General features: G+C 40.4%; 1 protein-coding gene across 1 annotated transcript in view; it reads left to right on the plus strand.

The window, feature by feature from the left end:
• The window catches only part of LOC128790931 (kalirin-like), a 406,721-nt gene that overhangs the window by 243,449 nt on the left and 138,271 nt on the right, over window positions 1–25,001 (plus strand). The window contains exon 10 of the mRNA XM_053948138.1: window positions 13,630–13,752. Coding sequence (XP_053804113.1) covers window positions 13,630–13,752 — 123 coding nt within the window. The remainder of the gene's footprint in view (window positions 1–13,629; window positions 13,753–25,001) is intronic.

Raw genomic sequence — 25,001 nt, forward strand, 5'->3', positions numbered from 1 at the left:
AAACCAACAAAGTCATTGCTACTCCAGTTTTACCTCTTATGGAAAGATCTTATAGGATTTATTGGGACTATCTAAAATTGAAATAAAGGTATGTTATGCTAAGAAATAAATATGCTATTTTAGGCACTGGTTTAGGAGTCCAAAATAGTAATTCTCTTCTACTCCATTTGTTTCCCTTGATCTTTCCTTTCAATTATCTCCTCATATGGCTTCCCAGTTTTTCAGTGTCCTGCCTGTCACTCAGAGTGATCAATCCTCTTTCATATTGCTTTTGACTGATGGCCAACAAAAGGTATTTTCATTGATGTGAGAAAAAAACCTTGCCAGACAACAAAGAGCATAATGAAAGCTGGTTGCTAATGTATAACTCTAACACTTTTCCCTGTGTTTTCCTCCATGAAGCAGCTGCTCAGCCAGCTGGTTACTTTCCCCCTCTGTAATGAATTACACTCATGGTTTGAGATTATTATGTCTTGCTGGGTAGCAAGAGCCAACTTAGGCTGAGCTGCTCTGGCACCATGACCTGTCTCTGCCCACTGCTCCTCTCCATTCCAGTCATTCCTGTTAGTTATGCTCATCCTCACAGCTCTGCCTTGCTCCATGCCACAAACTACCATCCCTGGCTGTGCTGAGCAGCAGCTCTTTGCTCTGGTAGCATCTCCTGTGGTCTGTGCCTGGTTCTGCTAGCTGCCTTACCAAACCAACTTGACTGAAGAGTTCTGGTATTTCTTTCCATGGAAGAGAGGTTGTGTATTATTTTTAACTAAATGCAGAGTTTTAGCTCACAGGAGACTTTTAGGCAACTTCTTTTGTTTCATATTCCTCACAGGGAAGTCTTAGACAAAGCTTCTTGCTTGTTTTTAGAAGCTGTAACCTGGATTGTAGTTCTGGAAGCTATTGCCTGGGCTGGGGTAACCCTGCAGGCACATTTAGACAGAGCTTCTTGGCTCCAACTCCTGTATACTTTTACAGCTATAAACTTCTTTTATGTTACACTGTGGTTCCCTTTAACAAAAATGTCTTTCAAATGTGAAAATATGCAAACCAAACACATTTCAGGTCTATCCATTGGTCTTTCACCTTTCCACTCCCTTTGTTTTGAAAGATCTTGACTTGTTTTTTTTTTTCCTGCCTTTTGGATTTTTTTTAGATGGAACGTGTATTGAGGGATGGAGAAAATTACTTTTATTTTTGGCTTCAGCAACATATAAAACATTCTGACCTTCAGATGGTTCCCTTCCCAAATAAGGAGGAAAAGTTGTGGGGGGGAGGGAACCTACAAAATGAAACTTTTTTTATTATTATTATTATTATTTTCCCTGTTCCTCCAACAAAAACTAACTTTAAACGATCAAAATGTATTTTGGATATGGTTCCTGCTTGCTTACCTCCTCAGGTTTTCAAAGTTCACAAAGTGTTAGGAAACAACAAGAGAAGGAAGTTCAGGATGAGGGGATGCTGTAGCCCTGGAGCCATCAAACTAGAAGAAAAATAAGAAAGTTTTTCACAGAAAATTTCTGTTTGGGAAAATTGAGCTTTTCTTTAAAAAGGTGCTCAAGGAAAGTCCCCGAACACTTCTGCCCTTCATTCTTCTCATGAGTGTCACTCTTGGAATCATTTAAGTGTCTCCTCTTTTCTCTGAACAGCTCAAGTTTATTTCTTGCTGAAAAGGGTTTTCATAAGTCTGATCCTTCTTGCTGATATATTCTAGTTTATTTTGCATTACCTGTCTGCCATGGGAGCCTGGGCATTGACAAACAGCTCCTGACTGCCGTTATCCATGGCCTTCTCTGGTGCATCTGTAAGGTCACTGGCCTTTCAGCCTTTGAAACCCTCACAGGATCCTTTTCTGCTGTGACATGTGGAAGAGTCAACAGGAGATTGCACAAGGATGTAAACATTCCAGACTTTTTGTTCCAGCCCTGCTGTGTCTGGCACAGGGAGTACCCAGCTCAGCATGGGCCTGTTTGCTACAGGCAAAGCTTCTCACACACCACAGCAACTTGGCCCTTTCCCCAGTTACCTGCAGTCCTGAGCTGTGACTTCTCTGCCCTGGACATGTATGTTGAGCACAGCTGGTTTGCCTGAGCAGTGACTGACAGACAGAAGGGACCAGCAGAAGAGATGCTGCAGGGGTCTCACAGCAGGAGAAAAGCTACGGTGCAGGTTTGAAGCACTGGGCAGGACCCAGTGCCAGGGCAGCGCTGCCAGGAGGTCAGACATAGCCCTGTACTGCACTCCTTTCTCCCTGCACACATCCTGGCACATATAAACTTGGAGATTAAATGTTGTGGATATTTATTTAAAAGACAAGAGATCATAGAAAAGTCATTGATGAGGAGCAGCCACTTACAACATTCAGGGACTTCTTTCATCACTGTTCTCCTACTTCTCCATTTTTACTCTCCTGCTTCTTCCCCACATGGTTTGTGCTCTCCCATTTTACCTCTAGTTTCTAATCAGGTCACAGCCCCATGGAGAAAGGTTTTGTTTTCCTAGCTGTTGGCAGGATGCTCAGCCCCAAAGGGCTCTGTTCCTGGCAGGGGTGTTTAAGGTTACTGCAGAGGTGCACTTGCCATCCTGGTGAGTTTTTCTGTTACTGCCACAAGACTGTACCAAGACCCTTTTGACCCAGCTGGGATTTGTTCTCTTACCAAACCTGTCTCTGCTGTGTGCTGTGATTGTAAGCCTTGTTAAACATGGATGATTAAATAATCTGTTCCCCATAGTAACCCAAAGCAGGGCTTTATTCAATATCCTTTATTCAATATATTTTATTCAATATTCAATATCAATCAGCAGTTTCCCCTCTGGTGCAGTAGGCAGCTCGAACACAGTGGGGAGTGCCTGAGTGCTTGTCTAGGGCCAGGAGCACAGCACTTGCATTAAAGATACTCTGTTGCAAAGCTCATCTTTGCTTTCTCCGTCTTTTCTAGTTGTTACTTACCTTTAAATGTCATGTTTAAACTAGTAACAGGTTTCACTGGGTGGATACTATCAAAATGTGCATTTTGTGATAGCAGTAATGATACTGTTATCCTAGTCTGACATTTATCTCGCAGATAATTTCTTTCTTTGTTTTACAAACTCAGGCTCTGAAAGGGACCATAAAGCAAACGAGTGTTGGAACTGTGAGGAACAGTTGTGATTTTTTCTGAATCTTTATCCACTCTCTTTTAGTTTTGCTTTGTTTCTCCTCTTGAAACCCATAGGCACACCTGTCATTGGCAGAGTTCGAATCAATTGCTCTATTTACACATTTGAGAATAATGTGCTTTTCTAAAGAGTTCGTGTAGCTTCTTTTTTCCATCCTGCATACCTGCTATACGTTCTAAGGGGTCCTTCTACATTTTGGACACTCCCACCAAGAAAAAAAAATGAAACAAACAAATGCAAGGAAAATACTTAACATGCCATGAAAGGCCACACTTTGAAATGCACAAATTTCTCTATAGGATCAGAAAGCTTTTCCTCAAAAACATCAAAACCAGCACTGTGCTGCTGTGTTCAGAAACCTGAAAATTATTTGTGATGATAGCTGTCATTAGTAGCAACAACTTGGAGGTCAAGATCTTAGAAATCTAAATCAGCTGAGTCCTGTGCATGTCTCCACTTACTATCAGGTCTTCAAATGCTGATTTTCCATTGGGATGGTGCCAGAGAAGCAAAACAGAGAGTTATTAGAGGTAGGAGGAAACACAAGATGCTCAATAATTATTTAAGGAATTAATAAAACTTCAAGTGCACATGATCACAGCAGAGTCTGAGCATTGTTAAAGTAAAAGCTGTTTCTAATATTTAGGATATTGTTTTATCTATTGGTTCTAAAGAGCTGTAGAAATCCCCTATGTACATGAGGAAGAAACTGGGCCAGACATTGAGCATGCTCAGGTGTTTCTCTTCCTGGGAACTTTGAAGCATAAGCTAAAGTGGTAGAAACAGAGGTAAATGAAATAGAGATTTGCTTGAGCAAAAAATCAAGAGTTTTTCAAGTTGCCTTTGCTTCAATGCTTACTCTGCCTGGACAATGTTCTTCCCATCCTCTTGAGCTGTGAGAGACCTGTGACATTCTCTCAGGAAGCTCTGATTATGTCCAAGCAAACAACCCCAATGAGGGGAGCCAGACTTAGACTAGAGCCATGTCTGACCCAGCAGCTGCTTCTGGAAAAATGATGTGAAGGTACAAGAAAGGGAGACCTGGGAAAAAATATCTTGGTCTCAGAAGGAGCAAAATCACTGTTCTAACTAGTGCTATGGACAGCAACAACCAAAAGTGTCTATATGCCCTAAGTAAGAAAATATTTCTGAATTTTCTGAATATTACCATTGGTCATAGTCTGGCAATCCTGATTAATTGTATTGCTAATTCATTACCCTGCAGCTAAGTGCTAGGTATGATTCCTGAGAGCTGCAGAAAAGACTCACAAATAGCAACGCAGCAGCATAACTGCAAAAGAAATGATCTACCTGTCAGCCTGGAGAAGCTTCATGCAGAGCACAGCAGCATCTTTCTATGCTGATGCAGAGCACGTTTTCTGTGTCTTGTACAGAAGGAAAATGCACAAATGTAGTTATTTATAGCTTCCACCCACACTCAGCTTTGAATTTTTGTCTAAAACAAGTTCAGCATTTAAAGAATACAACAGGGTTTTTAACTTGAAGATATGTTTTTCCTTTTCTTGAGTTCCTTAAAAAATAATAATCTGGGAACATTAGTAACAACCCAGGCATTAAGGAAGAAACATTAGTTCTTCATTTGTCTGCCTATTGTTCTCTTACTTGGAATGTTTTTAGAGAGGTAGTTGCCAAATTTTATGAAGTAAAATATTTAATCGAGAAAATGAAAGATAAGTGGGTACATTTGATGAATGTGAACTTTACCAAAGGAAAGCAATGTTAAGTAGAAAGAAGTTCCTTCTCAGAGTAAAAGAGGCATGTGGTGTATATTCCCACTCCCTTTTGGGCAGCTCACATCCCAGATGATGGCATTTAGTGAAGGAGCAGGCTGGGGCTGTGTGCCCTCAGGCAATGCCCAGAGGAAAGGGTCAAGTCTTGCTCTCGAAATGCCCAGCCTACACCCAGCCAGCTCTGCCAGAGCCCAGAATTGAACGTGCTGTTTCCAAGAGAAACATAACTAAATCCTACATTTTGCTAATTACTAGAGCTGAGACCAATTTTTTCTTTACAAGAAGGTGGAAGGGACCAGAACACATTGTATTCTCACTCTTCTCCAAACTCCTGTCAGTTCCAAACCATCATGATACTTTTACAGATGTGAAGAACCGTACAAGTACATAGGAGTCATCTGTAGAAAGCAGACACAAGGTTATTTTTGCACTATAAGCCTGTGGAAAGGTAAGGAGTTCAGGTGGAGCAGCTCTGTGGGAGCAGTATGTCCCTCACCATCACATGAGGGGAGCAGCCATGCTTCCCATGGAGGGTGGCATATCTAGAATAATCAGGGATACTCAGATGAGTAATTGTGACTATTGCCCAGGTCTGTAGGTCTACAAAAATATGAAAGTTCTTGGAGATGGGTGGAGAATGGCAGACAAATGCTGCAGCAAGTCCCCATGAACTTCATGAACTTCATGAACTTCTGAGCCTCTGCTTGAGAAGCTGTGAACAGTCTCGTTGATGTGCAGTCCATTGCTATGGGAGATATTTAGGATGTCTTCACTTAGTCATCCTGATAAGTCTGCAGCCCTTTCATAACCAGTTTGCATATTTTTGCAACAGAAACTTCTAAGAAGGGGGTTGCTGGGGGAGTTGTTATTCTGTAGTGTTTTCCACTGCAGAAGCTGTTGATGAGCAAGGATCCTGCTGCAGGGACTGTCTTCTCTGGATAAACTCCTACAGACCTGTTTCCAGATGGGCTTGTAGGATATCTGTGGGTGCTAGAAGCAGTGAGAAGTGTGAATAAGACTATATGCATGTATTTTTGCATATCTAGGACTTCCTGACACTCCTCTGGACTCACGTGTCTCAGTAGTTATAGTTTACTCAGATGTGTCCAGTAGTGTCAGCTGTGCTTTGTGAGGCTGCCCCCACTGCAAAGAACAGAACATGGATGTTCTGTTTTGGCAAACTAGTGGGGCTTTAAACTACAAAGATTAGATTTTTGTTGTTCAAATGAAAAATTGTGCAGAGGTGAAACTTTCACATAATGTCCAGGAAGCTCATAAAAACACCTACAATCTGACTTCATAGGAACTTCTTTTTTGGTTGAATTTAGACAAGGGAATAAAGGAAATTTAAAAAAAAATGTTTTAATTGGCTCCACATTTAATTCCCCTCGTTAATTTAGTTGCAATATGCAGCAAAATACTGATAGGTCTGTAAGGTTGTTTTTCCCTCCATGGGTAAATGGGACTGTATGTTTTTTCTTTTGAAAAAACCTCTTTAATTATGCCATGGTTTTTGGAATAGCTACAATTAGGGAGCAAAAGCAGGGAGTGATTAAAAACTCCTACTTAATAGGAGCTGTATTAGTTCTCTGGCTTTTGAAGGAGACCCAGGCACAGCAGAGTCCACACATACAACATGGAGAAGCTGTGCTGAAAAGGAAAGGCAAAATAGTGGTCAAAAATTTTTTAACTGACTTTAGGGAACATTGTCTGTTGTAGTGTTTTAGGAGAGTTCTTTCTTGAGAAAGGATTGAAGAAGTATCAAAGTTCATCCTTCTTGTCCAGTCTTCAGACTAAGGTAATAAGTGTAGCTCTGTTCACTCAATTCCTCCTTAAAACAAACAAACAAACATGCCCAAAAAACTCCTCTGAAATGTCAGATTGCTTGTCTGGTGATACTGGGATACACCATGTCTTAAGACAGTTAGAAATAAGTGACTCTTATTACTTAGAGTCTGAGCTGAATTAAACACAGAAGAACTTGGTGGCTGGCTATATTATTTTCTGAAGATGAATTAGTCATTGCTGCATGGGCAGATCAAGCTATGGTATTTCAGGATTTATAGGTATACATTCAGCAATTAGACATTTGTACCTGAGTGGCTTTGGAGCAGCTTGCAGCTGATTTTAAAGCCTTGCCTTTCAATGGATTGCCTGTTCCCTTTTGTACAGCTGCCACCACATTGCTTATTATTTATAATATTTCAGTATGTTCCTTTAGTGGAAAAGGTTCCTCGAATCCCCAACCAAATTTGGAGCCACATATTTCTAGAGGCTGCAAAAACTTAAAGTGGAAGGCAGCTTTCCACTTTCTCTGTCCGCCTTGCTTTTTTCAATTGCAAATGTGATTAATGTCATTTTAGAAAAGTGAATGGAGGCAGGGATGTTGAGTCATTTGCTCAACTGCCATGCTGGGCATTGAACCAAATCACTCCAATTCCAGTCTACTTTTGATATTAAATCCTTGTTACTTTCTACTCAACAGCAGGGCTGTACCTGGCCATGGGGACTGCTTCAACCTGTGCACTGCAACCTAGGAACTACACATGTTCACACATTGCTACATGGAAAAGAGGACGTGGTGTTGAGATGTGTGTCCAGAGGCTCAGATCCTGCTGGATGCACAAATAGTTCCTGCCTCTTAACTTCACACATGTGGGGTCTTTGATCCATGTTTGCTGAAGGCAGTTGAAACTTCGCTGTGGCTTTTGTTGGGAACAAGATCTGAATTTTAGAGTCAGATATAGATGCCTCTGGAAATAAAAATCATTTAGTGGGAGCCAAAGTTGATGTTTCTGGTTTAAACATGAGGTGTGATCCGCATCTTTAAAAGGTTTTGTAACAATATTTTATTGTGCCACCAACATAAATTTATAATGAAGAAGTGAAAAAGGGAGGTTTTATTAGGAAACAGAAACCACAGATGAGAATGGCTGAGTTTTGTTTTGGGTTCTATTATAAACCATTAATAATAGCAGGAAAAGCCAGAGGATAAGTTCCTTTGTATTTCAGTGTATTTTCTCAGCTAGACCTTTACTTGACATTACCCTGCTGTGACAGGGCCAGGAGTAACAGGGAAAAGGAATCTATTTTGAGCAATGATTTGGAACACAAAAAGAAACTGATTTAAATCAGACTGTGTGTGCATTTTATTCATTACAGAGGATTAGTATTTCTTAAGTCTCCTTGAGCTGTTGTGAGTTGGGGGAGATTTTTCATTTTGTTTTTCTTCTGATTCTCAGTGTTTGTTCTGTCTTCCCTGGTGCTGTTGCTGACACCAAGTTCTCCTGGAGGGCCTGGTAGCAGGCCAGGGGTTGGGCTGGGCATGCCATCCTGCACAGAGCAGCATTAGCCACTAGATGGAATTCCAGTGGATAGAAGTTGACAATCCCAGACTGGCTGCTGCCTCTACTCATAGGCAGTAGTCTCCCTGGCAAATGTGCCAAGTATCTCTTAAAGGCACTTTTGCCTCCCAATAAAGGAGTGGTTTGTGGGTAACCTGAGAGCACATCTTCTCTGAACTGTGTCACTCATAAATGCATATATGATGTGTAACTTCTAGTTCTGCTAGAAGAAAATGAAGTATCAAGAGATTCTGTCTTGTATTTGGAAAATTTGGTACATCCAGTAAGTATTACTAACTAGGCTTGTACAGTTTTGAAGGGCTTTGACAGAAAAGATTGGATTTTGTTGCTGTGCAGTGGAACAAAACATTTATAATAAGCTTTGGATGTAAAGTATGATCTGAAATATGAACCTATTAAATGCATTTCTTGGTTACAAAAAGCAGGCTTGGCAAAGGCATGGCTTCTGGAATAGGAGTTTCAGACATGCAGGGCCTTCGATCTGTTGAGTATTCATAATAGCAGCTACAGGAAAGTAAAGATAAGGTTTGATTCTTGTGAATTTTAAAGTGCCCTATGAATTCCTGGTATCTCACCAGAATTAAGTTAGCCCATAGTGCCTCAAGAGCAAGCAAGAAAGTGCTCATAGTGGCAGCTTGATACTGCCTGGCTTCCTTTCACTACACAATTTTAGAGGCTTTGTCCATGTGTTTAAAGTTAGGCAATGCTTATGCACCTATTTGAAATGGGGCCTCATTTAAAGCTGAATAAATTAGGTGGAATTGCTCTGGAATTTATTACAACTCTGTTACCAAAGAGTTAAACTAACCCCTTTGAGTTATACCAGGTTTGTACTGTTTTGAGATCAAGATCTGACTCTTAACTGCTTGAAGTGTAAAATAGTATAATTTATTGTCAGTTTTCAGAATAACCTTGTTTTAAGAGTCATTATGGCAACAACAGTGGGTTTCAGGGTAACAAAGATTAATGATTCCCTTGGCCAAGGCACTTCAGTGGGTCACTCGTTCAGGAACACTGGAACTGTTGGACATGGCCTGGGTCAAATGCAGAAGTCGGGGTGCTCTGTCACCGCTGGTACCACACGCTGTGTCAGCTCACACTTCTCATCTCTTCCTGTTGGACAAGGGCAGAGACTGCTGTGTTTGACCCTCAGTGTTCAGGCTGCCTGGGAAGGTGTGGAGTTACCATCCCTGGAGGTATTCCAAAGACATGGAGAATCTTAGGGACCTGGTTTAGTGGTGGGCTTGGCAGTGCTGGGTTGGAGTCAATGATCTTCAAGTTCTTTTCCAACTTTAATGATTCTTACCCAAGTCGTTCTTATTTTATCTTCATTCATTTCTGCTAAAAGAAATACAGTTTAAAAGATGTGAAAATACAGAAGTTTTTCAACTAACTTCAAGAGCAGATATAGTTCCTTAAAGTAATGGATTTACTACTCCTTTGACATTTTGTGTTCATGTAAAATGGGTGCAGATCAAGAGGATTTGCTAGGAAAGAATTGGTTCCCAAGGAGATTTTGATTTAAATTGGATAAAGTTATAAGATGTTTCTTAATTTTCACATTTTCTGATTAGGATTTATACCTACAGAAAGAGACTTCATTTTCAAAGTGCTGCCTTGAAATTTCTGTTTTCCCTTTAAAAATAGAGCCTCGTTGCTTTTATTTTATGATTTAAAAACTAAATTAACTTTTTTAAAGTTTTTAAAAGACTTGACCTTAATTGCACTAATGTAATCATCTTGCCATATTCCCATCATACAAATTAGCCTAGAGGAAGAGGAATCATCCCAGAACTTTCCTAAATTATTGCCTGATTGCTTCTTCAACCTTTTCCCTCTCAAAACATTTTTCCTCTTTATTCCCGTGTTTTGCTAGGGTATCCCATAAAAACTATCAGCATTCCCTGCCAGTGGACTCTCCTGGCCCCACCTGGGCAGGATTTGTTTTGCCACCTTAATTATGCCATAGGTTGTAGACTTCCCATAGGCAGGAGTTTGATCCTCAGCAAGGAGTGTGGAAAGGGCTCTGGAAGTGGCTCTCTTCAAATACCTCCTTCCCAATGCTCTGCTCACATGAAACCTGTCTGAATTGCCACTATTATTATTTTAACAGTTACACAGATCATTCCACAGGGACAGTTAGGGCTGTTCTTCCTCCAGGTAGCATTTTGAATTTTGTGGTTATCGAGCCATATAATGACTGTAATAGCTGGCACAGTCAGCCTGCTCTAGCTGTACTGAGTTTTATTTCATTTTCTCTGTGACCTGGGTTTGCTGCTTATTTTGCTGGGTGTGTAATTATGCCCTTGAGGAGATAAGGAGACAGGACATGCACATCCTAATAGAAAATAATGTTTCTATCAATGTTGATCTTAAACTAGTGAAATAAAAATAATTTTTTAAAAAGAGATATTAACATATTATAGCTACCCCAGTGAACAGAAACAGCTTTGAACAGAACAGTTCTTTTAATTCCAAAGAACTCATGAGTTATAGTCCTTTCCTAGATAGAATAAAATACAGCTTGGCAATAAAGCACAATTAGGAAATCTGAAGATTTAATTTGGAAAACACTCTTAACTGCACTTTTAATGGCATCTTCAAGCTTCTTAAGTTTTTAAGGGATAATTAAATTATTTCAGCTAAGTCACTGTAACGTTAACGTCTACCTGTATCTCAGGATGTTAATTTTTGGCAGTAGAGTAAGTTACACAGACCATACTCTCAATTAAAATGTTAAAAGTTTATCTTGAATTATTACACAGTTATTCTAATTCTAAAGACATTTCCTTTCTTCGGGGTAAGGGAGAGTTTCTCCAAATATGCTGACACATAGATGTTTACAAATGCTGGTGATTTCAGGTTTGACTGGGACCTTTCAGAGTTCTTCCTGCATTTGCCACAGACTGACTGGTTAATATTCCTCATTGTTTGCACGGCAGATTAAGTGCTTTGTGTCCACACAGATTTATGTTTTTGCTGTTGCTTTATTCACTCTGTTATTCCATATCTCAGCTTTTTAAAGTGCCAACTTTCTATGTCTTTTATGATGGAAACAAAAATGTGATATTTCTCTATGCTTGCAAATTATTGTGAGCTTATTAGATCCAAGTGCATTATATATGGAAAAACATATTATGCTTTTTAGCATCTTAGTAAATGCTGAGGATTCTTTTGATAATTAGGCCTATCAGGTTATCAGAACCTCATAATAACATCTGGTCTTTTGCCAGTTTCCTGGGACAACTCAAGAATTCACTGAGACTTTTTATATCATATATGATATATACATATGTAATGTTTTTATTTTCCCCTCTTCTGTGCAAAATGAAATTATAGAATTTATGTATTTCACAGAATGGTTGTGAAAACAAGTTCATTGATGACTGGAGTGGTCAGATATGTTAACATGGGTCTCCAAGAACAGAAAATTCTGTTCAGCAAGTTATTCTCTGATGACTACTTCAATGCTATAAGCATGAAAAAGTTACTGGAATAGTTTTCTGTAGAGTTACAGTAAGTGGCTATCAATTATTAATAAATAAAAAGCACATACTGCATACTAATTTAATATGAAACATTGTTTAAAGTAAAGCCATTTGCCATTTAAAAAAGAATATGAGATTTGGTCCAAACTTGAATTTGGCTCTGCTTCCACTTATAATAGATATGTTGAAAACTCCTGACAAGGGAAGAGAGGTTGTTAATGGGATTATTTGCAGACTGTTAACAACACAAATGCTGGGAGACTGGCCCCCAGTAATTGTCATTCCTAGTCATGCAGTCGTTCCTAGTCAAAAACATGTTGCAGAAAAGCTCTTAGCAGACCAGTTGGCACATGGCTGTCAAGCAATTTGAAGAAATGTGTTTGGGATTTTGTACACAGAGCAAGTGGGAGACAAGCTGGTCAAAGAAAGGGAAGCAGGAAGTGATGGCTGAACTGCCAACACATCTGGTCCTGCTTTATCCTCCCCACAGTGTCACTTGTGTCAAATACGTGTTGTCCCTGCAGGACATAAAGTGCTTTGCTACCCCATTTTGTGAAATTACTTGTACTCTGTGGATAAAAAATGTGTTGTAAACAAAACATTTTAATTTTAAAAATGCTTTTCTTTGTGAAGAAATAGGGTTGGAACGTAAGTATATATGCATAAGGCTTTGTTTGTATTTAGTACTTCCTGTAAAAATACACCTGGGAGCTACATTACAAAAAAAAACACCTCAGAGCTCAGGTGGTTTAGATTCTGTACGACCAAGCCAATAAATGCCTGAAATAATAAATAAATAAATAATCCCATCTTCCATTTCTCCAATGGTAGGTTTATCTGCGGTACTGTCACTATCCTGGGGCTGCCAGCAGTGTCTTGTCCCTTCAGAGTGACAGAAGTTCCAGCTGTCATATCCCAGCCCATTGGCATCGGTTGCAGTGAGGATCCACAAGCTGCTGGGAGCACAGGGCTCCTTGCTGCAGGAAGTCCCACCTGTTACAGAAATACCAGGGCTGCTATAGTACTATGTATTCCTTCAACTTCTGTGTATTGGAAAGAGATGGAGAAAGAGTATCAATCTCATTCTGAAATTTCCCAACCTTATATTGTCAAATTTGGGGTTTTCTTCTAGCTTGTAGTAAACCGCAAAGAGATTTGAACTAAGTTTTAGTGTCAGTGTTATTGTGAGAAGAAACTCCACATGGGTGCTGCACATACAGATAACATACTTTAAAAAGACAATCCTCTGATAACTCTCAGAGTATCAGATTTGTCATCATACTTTTCCATAAGGATCAATTACATTTGGAACTCAGTAGAAAGACTTGGAAGAATAGGAAGATTCACATTGTCAATATTGTCTGGTCTGCAGTGAAGGTTTCTTAAGCTTTTCATTCCAGTAACTCTGACAATGCTTTCTCCCCATGTAGAATAGGTTTTAATTGATCCGTCCCCCATGCTTTTGGACTACCTCTCACACTGAGATGTGAAATCAGCTGTTGCTGTCTTGCAGTTTACACAAGCTCATCAAAGGAGGCTGCTTCTTGTAAAAGATTCCAGATTTCTGATTCCCTTTCCCCAAAAGTCATCTATGTGAAAGTAAATATTTAATATCTGCCAGGCTCCAATAACTAAGCTACACTTCAAAATAAATTGAATAACAAAAATTCAATAAACCTGATTTAGCAGTAGCATACGTGAGCATTTATCTTCTCTCCACTTAGAATGAATGTTGACAGAGCTGCTTGTGTTCACCCATAGCAAGCACAAGGCATTCCTCGGCAGCTGTTCCATCCTCACCCACCCTCACAGGGTTTCTCTGTGCTTCTGAGACAGGAGAGGTAACTGGATGTTCTTCTTTTCTGGCAGGTACTGGACTGGATTGAAAATCATGGGGAAGCCTTTCTGAGCAAACACACAGGAGTAGGGAAGTCTCTACACAGAGCACGTGCGCTGCAGAAAAGACATGATGATTTTGAAGAGGTAGCACAGGTAAGAGTCTGAACCAGACACTCCTGCTGACTTGATTTTTGTTGCTCCTTTTGTATATCCAGAAAAGGCTATCACTGTTTTTGTGATACACACTTCTGCTGCTCTCTTCAATGATTTGGAGCTGCCCAGGATCCTGTCTCCAAGGTCTGGAAGTCAGCATGCACACTGCAGGACTTACAATCAGAAAATCACCATACTGGGTCAATGAAAGGTCTCAAAGCCCATGAGAAATTGCCACCAGCTTACAGGAAAGCTGCTGTTGGGACACTTTCTCTTGAGACATAGAGGAAAATGTTATGAGTGAGCATGATGGAAAAATCAATCCTAACTCCTACAGTGGAGACTGAGGGCCTTGAGCATAAGGTGGGAAGCAACTGTCAAGAAGCCAGGGAAACACCAGAGTTTGCAGTAACGACAAGTACCCTTCCCATCCTTCAGTGTGGAAGGGATTTTTTGTTTTGAACTGAGAGGCAATCATTACAGGTAGAAATTGTTATTGTTATTATTATTAATTTAACTCATAGAACACTGTAAGCAAGATTTTTCCAGGAATTTGGTAGAAAACTAATATTTTACTGCTATTCCTCAAAGTGGAGTCATAGTAGAAGTTTAAGCATGCATGCTGTCCTTATTTACAGAATTTAAAAGAAAGAGAACCTTTTGTAAGTTCTTCCACGGATTGAGTAGATTTTTTTTTTCCCCCTAAGTATCCATAGTCAGAAATTACCCAGTCTCAGCTCTGATTGTCACATCATGTTACACCATTTTGAGGTAGATTTGAAACATCTACTATCTGTAACTGATAATCTGTAAAGGTACTTCTCCTTTGGGTATTTTGGATAAATTCCTGATTGATCCATGTAAAGCAGAATGTATCAGATGCTTTGTCCCCCTGATACACACAGGGCAGATTATTGCTCAAATGTTTCAGTGTGGCATAAAATAAAAATTTACTAGATTTTAGTTTTGGTTTTCTGCAAAACCTTTCCCATGTGCTGGCCTAGTTTAGTTTAAGATATTTTCAGTAACAGGGACATCCCTCTTTCACTGTTTTCTCATGGAAAATATTTCACTGCCTAATGGCAGCTATTGACAAGATTTTTTTTCTCCTCTCCCTCATATTGCATTTATATTTCTCTCAATCTCTTTTTTATTATTATTTCCTTGTTTATATCCCTGTAGTCTTATTTATCTCCCTTAAGGGGATAAATCCCAGAAAATGGGATGAATTAACCATCCTGAAATATCTGTAGAATGTTGTCATGTCTTCTCCTGTGTGCCTCTTAACCATGTTCAGCATATTTAATTCTGCTAATATTATTCTTATTCACCAATTCCTTGAAAATCTTTTCCTATCTATGTTGTTGGAAATTCAAATTACCAACATACTTCTTTTCATTAGATGTTCAGCTCTTGAAGGAGTATCCCATTGCTTGGCTTGCTAATGAATTTCAGTGTTACGATTCAGCTGGGATGGGAAATCTTTACATAACTTTGACAAATCTCACAGCCTGAAAGTAGCAGTTCTGCATTGGTGGGTTTCTAAAATTTCATGGAACCACCTGTGGAATTAAGCTTTCTGGTAATAGGCTTGAATTTCTAAAAAAACTTAAATTTCTGCAAATTTATGAAAATGGGTTTTAGGCTGGAGGTTGCAAAGCATGGTTCTGGAAGGCCTCATCCAAAAGCACAAATTAGTGTTAGTTTCAATCCTAAAATCAATATTAGGGTTCTTTCCAGAGTGAGTGCTCGAGTCTGATGTTATTAGATGCTATACTGGGCTAGCAAATGAAAATTAGGATCATGTCATATACAGGAGCTGAAACAAGGTGATTTCATGCCCTTTGTGTCATTAATATTTTCTAAATCCCCTTCCTCTGATACATTATCTTCATTATTCCCATTACATCTCACATTTTCTGGATCATAGTTAGCATTTTTTTTCCTACATTCTCTCTTGAGTACGTCTTAACTAGAAATGTAGGAAACAAATTAAGGTGAGAAGAGACAGAAAAATAACAGGGTCCTGACAACAGAGGTGAGAGCAAGCCATGTCTGCACATGGAAACAGCAGGTCATTAAGGCTTGCTCCATGGGCTGGTGGAATTTGGAGATCCATCCCCTCATCAGGGTTGAGGAACTTTAGAGTGTGCAGTTTGCACCTGTAGGTACTAGGGTAAGTCAGAATATAATTACTTTGCTGAAGACTTTTCTAACCTCCCTGTTAGGCCTCCCTCTATACCACTTCAGCACATCTCTCTGTGGATAACTTCAGACACATTTCCTTTCACTTCACAAGGCCAAATTCAGAGCAAATGAATCTTGTTCACTGGGTGACCACATGTGTTCAAGTGAAAGTGGGTGTTTCAAAGGGTGATGAAGAGGAAAGAAAAAAGTGTCATTTATGAGGCTACAGAACCTCTTGGGCTCCTCTGAATTTGATTCCTTTACAGCCAATGGGTAGAATCACTCAGCAGCTCATTGCCCTGCCTGGACCATTGTGAACATGAAGTTTATAGTGCATCCTAATTACAAATAATTGACACAAGTTGAACCTGGTTCCTTCCCAACAGCTTTGACAGGAACACTTTGCTCTGGTGCATTCACATGAGAATAGCACTGCTAATTTATGAGGCCTGTCTGCAGTGTTTCACAGGAATGTGGTGCTGGCAAATGGACATGGGGACACGCAGTGAAGGAAAGTGAAAGGAATCTCAGGCTTTATCTGGGCTCAAGGACTTGAGAATGCAACCCTCTTTGCTTTGGACAGAGTTATAGTGAGGGAAGAAAAGAGTCCATAAATTTATCACACCTGGAGTTCTCTTGCAGAAACTTCTAGTGGGGTTGATTTTACGGTTGGGAATAAATCTCCTCTCTACTTTGATTATGACCAATTTTTGTTTTTCCTAACTCCCTCCTTGATGCTTAACACTTAACAGTTGGTTGGAAATTGCTCTAAGTTTAAATATTTGTAATTTTTCTCAAGCTAGCAAACATCTTTGCCATGGCTAGGGTGGGTAACTGGCAGGACTTTTTCCCCAATAAAACCATGTAATAAAGCATATTAGATAATAAAGATATGCCACCATCCTAAAAAAGCTGTTGAGTTTGCCCATTCCCCTCATCAGGATGTTAATTACTAGCTTTAATAGCAATAAAAAGGGTTATGTTTGTCTTTCTTAAAAAAATAAAACAATATAAAAAGTGTTCTCCTGACACACCTGGTGAGCTTGACAGTATAAGCAATGGTATTTTCTATTGGCAGTTCTCTGATAAAAGTGCTTAGCCTGCCATATAGTATAAATTTATTCTCAAAAATCCACTTCCTTTGGCTCTGACATATTTGTTCTTATCTCTTGCTGTTTCAGGAGGGCATTTGCAAAGGTCAGACTAGAAGCAATTTTCAGGAGTCTTGACATTTTTAACAGGGGGCAAAACATTCCTAGTTTTGCCTTATTGTGTGTAAACTAGAGTCTTGTGTCTGGCACTGCTGTGCTGAGAAATGCTCTGATTGACTGACCTGCCATGGCACTAGATTGAGAGGTGGAACATGCTCTCTCTATGTCTGATTAGAAACTGCAGATTGATAAATCTAGATGTAATGATTCAATCAGGCATGGCCCAAATAGATCACATTCCTGCATGCAGCTGTGCTCAGAAAATGTCAGTGATTTTACTGCACTGTGTTGTGGGCAATAGGAAATGTAATTTGGGGTCTCTTTCTCTCATAACTGCTGTTTAGACAAAGCCCTGGCAATTTTTCTGACATATTTATGCTACATGAAAAGCACAGATGGCAAATGTTTGAGTTTGGATTAAAAAGCCAGAGCTCCTGGGAGGGAGGTTGTTATCTTGTGTCTACCTGCAACTGTTTCTCAGTCAGTGCTGGTACCTTTGCAGGCTGCTCCTGTGAAAGTGCCATCCTCGGCACAGCACAGTGCCTGCCATGCACTGACATTTTGTAGCCAGGCATTATCAAGACATCACCAAAGGAATATCACTCTTGACGGAGCTACAGTGTTCCAACGACGGCATCTTTGCTTGGCTGGAATTATTTTTTGCAAATCAGATAACTGTAGTCCAGCCAGTTACGGTTATAAATCAAAAGATAATTTCATTTTAGGCTCTCCAACTTCTCCTTATTCAGAGCTCTTATCCTGAGAACAGCATGCCTTCCAGCTGGAAAAGTCTCCCAACACTTCAGCACTATGTAGCTGAACTGCACGTGTTGGAAGCACTTCTCCTGTTCTTAGTATCCTTTTCCTCTCTTCTGGCAGTCCCGGCAATCAGAGGTTAAGGTGGCCTCCTCAGCATCCTCCTCTGCTCGCAGAGTGCCTTGCTGCCTTTGTGCTGCTGCAGAATTAGGAAATGTCATGGGAAGCTGCTCTGATAATCCCTGGCATTCTGCTGCCACAGGTCGGAGTAGTTTTGTGAATAGCCTTCCTGCCTTTAGGAGCTTTTCCCTCAGACGCGGAGTTAAGATTTCCCGTGGTTTAGGTTTATCCCCGTTTCAGCCGGGAACCAGTGCAGATTTCCACCTGCAGATGGCACTCACAGTGCGCTGGAGAGCCTGGAGCGCTAATGGCAAACAGAGCCGGTGTTTCTCATCCAAACTAACCAAACATTGTCTCGCAGTGAAATGAAGCAGAAGTGGAAGCTGGCTCACTCCCTGTCCCATGGTGTTCTCCCACCCCTGCCAAAAACCACGTTGTTCAAGGTCACCCAGGAAAACAACCACCCCCAAATATTTTATTTTTTTAAATGCAAAGCTGGGCGGTCCATGGTTTAAGTCAAGGTGATGCTTGTCATCTGTGTTTATGGGATAAGCTGCTCTCAGATCTTTGGAGCTGTTCTCAAGGCTCTTGGGCCACATTAAGCTCACAGCTACAACTGGGTTTGCATTTAGTACCTGTGTGTGTTTGCATGCAATAGTTGGTGTGTTTTTCATGGTAATCCAAAGGCACTGATGTTTACAAGGTGAAATATCACAACAAAGCACATGTTCTGAACAGCCGTGGCTCAAAATGTGTAGGATTGTCCCTTCTTATCAAACACAGTGAGAAGGTTGACTGGAGGCTGAGCATGGCCATCAGAGTTCATGGGGTTTGTCCAGTGCAGCAGCTCTTGGTTCAGGCCTTGTGTCTAGAACAGTTTTGACTTAGGTACAAGGCTGAATCTTCTATTCCCAACTTTGAAAGCTTTATGGGATCCATTTTGCCAAGGCATAAATGCAATGCAGTGGTCTATTCTTGAATTATTGCAAAGAAGAAGAGCCAGACAAAATATGAGAAAAATGCTGGACTTTGCACTCTGGCATTTGGGAAGCCATTCGGTGTTCCTGTTCTTGGGTGTCTGTGCTTGCCTTCCTCCAAGATAGCTTTGGAAGATGATGATTAAACACCTGAACACTGGCTTTGCACCATCAAAGTTAACCTTTGTGTATATGCACAGTTCCTTTAAGATTCAGTTCTTCCTTTTATTGTTTTCTTCAAGTGAAGGCTTTCAGCAGAGACCTTGGAAGCCAAAGGCCTGTATCAGCTATAAGAAATCAAAGATCAGATGATGTTCTTCATCTGAGAAGCAATTTGTTCTCCAATATTCCTTTCTAGAGTATTCCCTTCCTCCACTGCTCCTAAAATACTGTCAATCCAGAGTTTTTGAAAAGCCCTTGCAGATAAAAAGAACTTTAGGTACAAATATGTTGAAAAAATAGTTATGTTGTTTGTCATGTGAAATATCCAGAGGATCCAGAAAGAAATTTTGCAGGTAAAAACTAGTATTGTGTGACCTCTCAGTCCCACATAGTTTTACTTGAACTGCTTTAAAACTATGTGCGGTAATGGAATAGTCAGGCCAAAGCTGAATTGCAAACAGCTACTTGTTTGGCCTTCAGGATAAAAACCTAGTGCTTTCCCATACAAATTCCAGCTCTGCTGGACATTGTTGTTCTAAAGTTTGTCATGAAGTTCAGTACTGATAAAACAGCTAGGAATAAATTATGAGTCCATGTTGATAATGAGCATGTAGGAAGTGTTGTCCTCGGGTGGGTTTTTAAATTTTTTTTTTTTTTCACTTCTTACAATTTTGTGACCTCTCTGGTTGTTGAAAGGAGTAGCTTGCTGGGCATACTGGGTTTTTCCCTTTTGGTTGAGTGACTAAAATCCTATGTAGGATGAAATATTAAGCCAAAACAGGGAGAGACAGACAATTAAACCTGGTGAGAAATATGCTCAAAGTTGGCAATAATAACTGTACTTTCAGTAATACCAAATCTTTTTTAAAATAACAAAAACATGAGACAGGCAACAAAAATCAGTCCTACTCTTATTTTCATCACCCTTTACATGGCCATTAGCAAGTTCTGAAGCTATAATGTGCATTTTCCTGTTCACTTCATTTAAGTAAATGTATTCACTTCTACACAAAGAGGAAAAAATGTCCACTGGCAGCAGATTACACAGGCCTTTGTACCATGGTGCAGGAGCTCCAGAACTCATGGTTTCTCCTCCTGGCTGGCATCATGCTGCATCTGGCAGTCACAGACAGCAGAGATCAGTGGAACTGCCAATACACAGGCTGTCTGTGGAGGTTACCTAGGGCCTGCTGGATCCAAAAGCTTCTAACAGCATTCCTAGGGGCCAGATAATTTATCATGGGAGCCATGGTACAACTCTGTGCATGGAATCAAGAAGCCTCTGAGTGCCTTGGGACCTATCTGCAGTGCAAGAGCAGAGATACTGAAATGGGTCTGCACAGCCTGGGCCAGGAGCCAGAAAGGCTGGGAAGGCTTGGGCAGATTGCCTGGGTCGGATGTGATGCTGTGGGGACTCGACTGCCAGACCTAAGTCGGAAGCAGGGCATGTGAGACGTGTTTTCCCTCAGGAGGTGTGAAGGAAGGACTCTTCAGAGCACATTGTGGATCTCAGTCCCGTGGAGACTCCGGTAGCAGCAGCCTGGCAAATCTTGTGGAAGCAATGGAACTGAATCGGTGGCCAGTGGTACTCCATGGTCTGTTGGTAGTGGGGAATCTCTTTTTAGACAGGCTCTATAATGGCATCAGAAGAGAGCCAATGTTTCCTAAAGAAGATAAATCCTGGAATTTGTTTTTTTTAGGCCCAAAAGTTCTTAAAGAGAACACTGGAAAATTATAGCACTGATATGTTATATAAACTGAGTACTAAAAATATATTCAATATGGTACTGATGTATCAACTGAATAAACCTAGAGCTGAAACAAAAGCTATTTACCTCTGACAATTTCTATGAAATCTACCCACTTAAAAAAAACACTGCTGTTCTGACTGACCTGTCTGTGTTGATGAAAACCATCATCATCTAAAGGCTTTTAAAACTTTCTGGTCATTTTTCTTTGTGCTCTTCTTATTGGCAGGTCAGTGGGTTATCAAACTGTACCTTATCGATTCCAGAAGATTAATTGCAGCAATGCCCAAGTCTCATTTGTAATGATGGTGGACTGGTACTCTCCAATTTCTTGTAGCTATTGATAATGGGAAGGCTCAAGGGGACAGGAGCAACACTGTGAATCGTATCAGCATTTTTGCTTTGTGATTCTGTTCTAGTGCAGTAGAAGGAGCTGCCCCAGGCTGTGCTGCTGACTCCGGGCCAGTCAGTGATGGCTTTAGGAGAATGGCACAACTGGTTATGACATTGCTGTAAACCACAAATATGCTGATTTGCAGACACTGGTAAAAAGGAAATTTAATGTAGATTAATCCAATATCAGGGATTTGTATGCAGTAACAGAGTAAAACCATTTTCAAGGACAGATTTAAAGTATTTGTTATAATTTGTTTATCATTTGTTATCATTGCAAATTTTCTGGAAATAGACTGAGTTCCATTGATCACTCTGCTGCACAAGATTTAGAACAAAATCACACTTCCAATTTCAGATACATGGCTTATAATTAACTTGTTCTGAAGAGTGGAGAATCCAGTTTGATGGCTCTACACTGCAGAGAAGCTGCTTGGCAGTGTGATTGTGCCTCTCTTCTGTCCTGTCATGCATCCCTAATTGTCCAGATGAAGGATGTTCTCTTAGTCCCTCATCAGGTGTTTGAATTGTCTAAAAACTACACTTGCATTATGAGACTATTGCAGAGGTTTTATACTGGTTATATATAAATTGAAAGTGTTCAACCATCTTTTTATTGCATATAAACCTATTTTTAAAATTTATTTTCCTGTGATAGTGTTCAGGTCTCAATTTCCCCTGTATAAACATAGGCCAACCTCAGTGGATTTACAGAGTACTTTTGGAATTACATGTGTGAATAGGGACAAAAATCCTAATGTACATATAAATAATTCACTCGTTGATTCAGTGCTTATAGCCCAGCCATTAATATTGCCCTCTTTAACTGTGGTTTGTGAGGTCTGGTTTTGCATAACCAAGTCCCAAGGAAGCGCTGTTTTGTATCACTATGGAAATGGCTGCTGGTTTGAGGCATTTAGGCACCTTTGTTTAATGTCTGGTTCAGAGCACCACCACATGCAGAAACACAGAGCCCTCTCCTCCTTTGCTGAGCTGGGGAGAGAAATTTTGATATTGACATGAGAAAAGCAAGCAGAATCAGCCTTCTCCTGCCTCTACATTTGAAATGATGCTTGTTTGGAGAGAAAGAAATTGCAGAATTTGCAAGAAGTCAGGAACTGAGACAGGAGGTGTCTCTGACCTGTCAGTGAGCATGTGCATATGTGTTAGTTTAGCATGACTGCCTGTTTTAATATGCAGCTGATAGAATAGAAACCACTGCGTGCTCCAGAACAACAGCACTGCCTCCTATTAACACGTGACTCTCATTTTTATCAGGGTGTTTTGTCCAATGCATGAGAGTCAGTGCTGTTTTTTTTTCTGGGCAGCGTAGGTGAGTCTTTGTGACATTGGTGAGACCCCCAGCTTTGCAGCAAGCAGAATGCTGAGCCTGCTGTTGCCTCCACTGGAGTAATGTCAAGGCTCAGCTCAGAAGTGCACGTTGTAAAAGGGTGGCTGTGACTCACTAGTATCAGGGAATGGAATGTGCAGCCTTCATGTTAAATGTGTCAGCTGAAGCAAGTGCACTGGGGGGTGGAATGAAGGGTGTTCCTGCTTGGAGGGGAGAGATTGCTGAGAGCACTGGGGTTTGGCCTCTGGCTCCTGGTTATTTTGAAAGTGGCCAAGATTTTTACTGACAACCAGAGCTTGGAGTTGTCGATGCCCACATATCAAAGTTGAATGCAGGAAGGACTGGAAACCTGCAGTGCTCCATGGTGGGGAAGGGTCTGGTACCATCTGAGTCTTATTTTCTGTTGTCTTCTTGGGTTTGGTTTAGGCTTAAAATAGACCTAACTGAAACCTCTTAAAAATCAGAGGTAGGTGTTTGCTCCCACCAGAAAAGTGGCTCACATAAGTACCACCTAGTCAGGAAAGCATTCAGACCATTTGTCCTTTGGGAAAAAAAAAAACAAAAAAACTTTTCTGACTTGGGGTAGAGAGTTGCTCCCCCAGTTCCAGGCCCCTTCCCAAAGGATTCACAGTTTTATCTGTGCCACAGCACAGCCCCTCAGTGCACACTGAGTGATGGGCACTGCTCAGGCTTCACTGCTCTGTCATGCACTAAAACCAACCAGGAGAGAAGCAGCCCTACAGCACGGCCAGGGCTGTGCAGCCACGCTGAAATGCCAGTCATCCCTCCCGAGTGTGCTCCCCCTTGGGGTGGAGAACTGGGTCAGTAGGTCATTTAACCATTCAAATTTAGGTTTCTTATAAAAAAATAGATATTTCAGAGCACAGAGCAGAATCTGATTTGTGTGCTAACATCGGGATGTGAAAAAAGCAGATTATTTTGGGATGAGAATGCTGGCAGGAATGGGACTTGCTGTTTGGACCTGCTGGACATGCCTCCAGGGTGGGGTTTGGCACAGGGACAGCAAGCAGAGAGAGATCAAAAGACAGCTCAAAGAAAATTTCTCTGATCTTTGCTTTGTCTCATGTTATGGCCAGTCTTATCCTTTGGGGGATGATTTGGGATTTTTGAAGGGAATTGGATAGGGAGAGGAAGGACTCAGCAACACTAAATAAAGAGTACACTAGAAAGCTGTCAGGATTTTTTTAATAGTAAAAAATATGGTAGATGTTGACTATAGGGGCAGTATCTCATATGCCTGCAATATTCATGGATATCTACTACTTGCCAGCAATCAGTATGTTTTATAGCATGAAAATTTCTGGTGGGAATGCCTCTGTACCAGATCTCTCACTGTAAGTCATTATTAAGATATATTTATCTCAGAGCATGTGTGGCCCCCTAATAAGAGCCAGAAATAAAACCATGATATCTTTCTAAATCTTTGTTTTGCTTATGGATAAGCTGAATCGAATTTCATTCACACAGTAGAACACATTTTTATAGTGCACCCCATATGAGTGCTTTCTGGCCAACATGAAAAATGTTAGTTCCTGTCTGGAACTTTTCTAAAGTATAGGAATAAGTCTGGTATAAAATACATAAAATGGTCTGTTACTTCTAGGGTAGCGAAACCTCCTTCCATTTTTCTTCAATATAAGTAATAATAGTAATGCAATACTTCCTAGGTGTTACAGGAGATTTTAATCTTTTGAAGTTTTAGGGAAGACAAAGCCTTTAGTCCAACCTGCTTTGGTGGCAGCTCTGAAGAACTAATTTGATGGGTAAGCCGTACAGACAGTTCACATGTCAGGGAAGTAACAGTGGTGAAAAATTGATTTATAAATCTAATAAGATTCAGAGAATGGTTTCTACTCATTTGAAACAAACTCCAATGTGTAAACCATGACAGAGAGATGAATTAATGTTGACAGTGAAGAGATTCTTAATCCAAAGGGACCATCTTGCTGACCTGCTCCTAAAGATGCTCAGCTAGAACAAGGAGGTGAAGTAAAAAGTTACTTCAATTTTAATTGAAGCTGGGGGAGACAGTTTTATTATTGTAGATAGCAGAGGGGCATTCTCCATGCAATTATCTGAGGTCCAGAGAGCACGGAAATGGGGGTGGATGTTATCTGAGTGGTGGGCAGGTGATGTGTTACCATTCCTGTAGATACTGTATGTTGAGAAACCTCCTTTTGCCAAATTAAATTACCCAAATTGTGAACAGAAGTGTTGGTGTTTTATTCTAATTGTGTGTTTGTTTCTGGCAGGCAATGTACTGAAGCATGAGGCTTATTCTGGGAATTTTTAAGTGATTCTTTGCTATAAGTTAAATTTAACA

Source organism: Vidua chalybeata, chromosome 7 (genome assembly GCF_026979565.1).
Source record: "Vidua chalybeata isolate OUT-0048 chromosome 7, bVidCha1 merged haplotype, whole genome shotgun sequence".
Classification (NCBI taxonomy): Eukaryota; Metazoa; Chordata; class Aves; order Passeriformes; family Viduidae; genus Vidua; species Vidua chalybeata.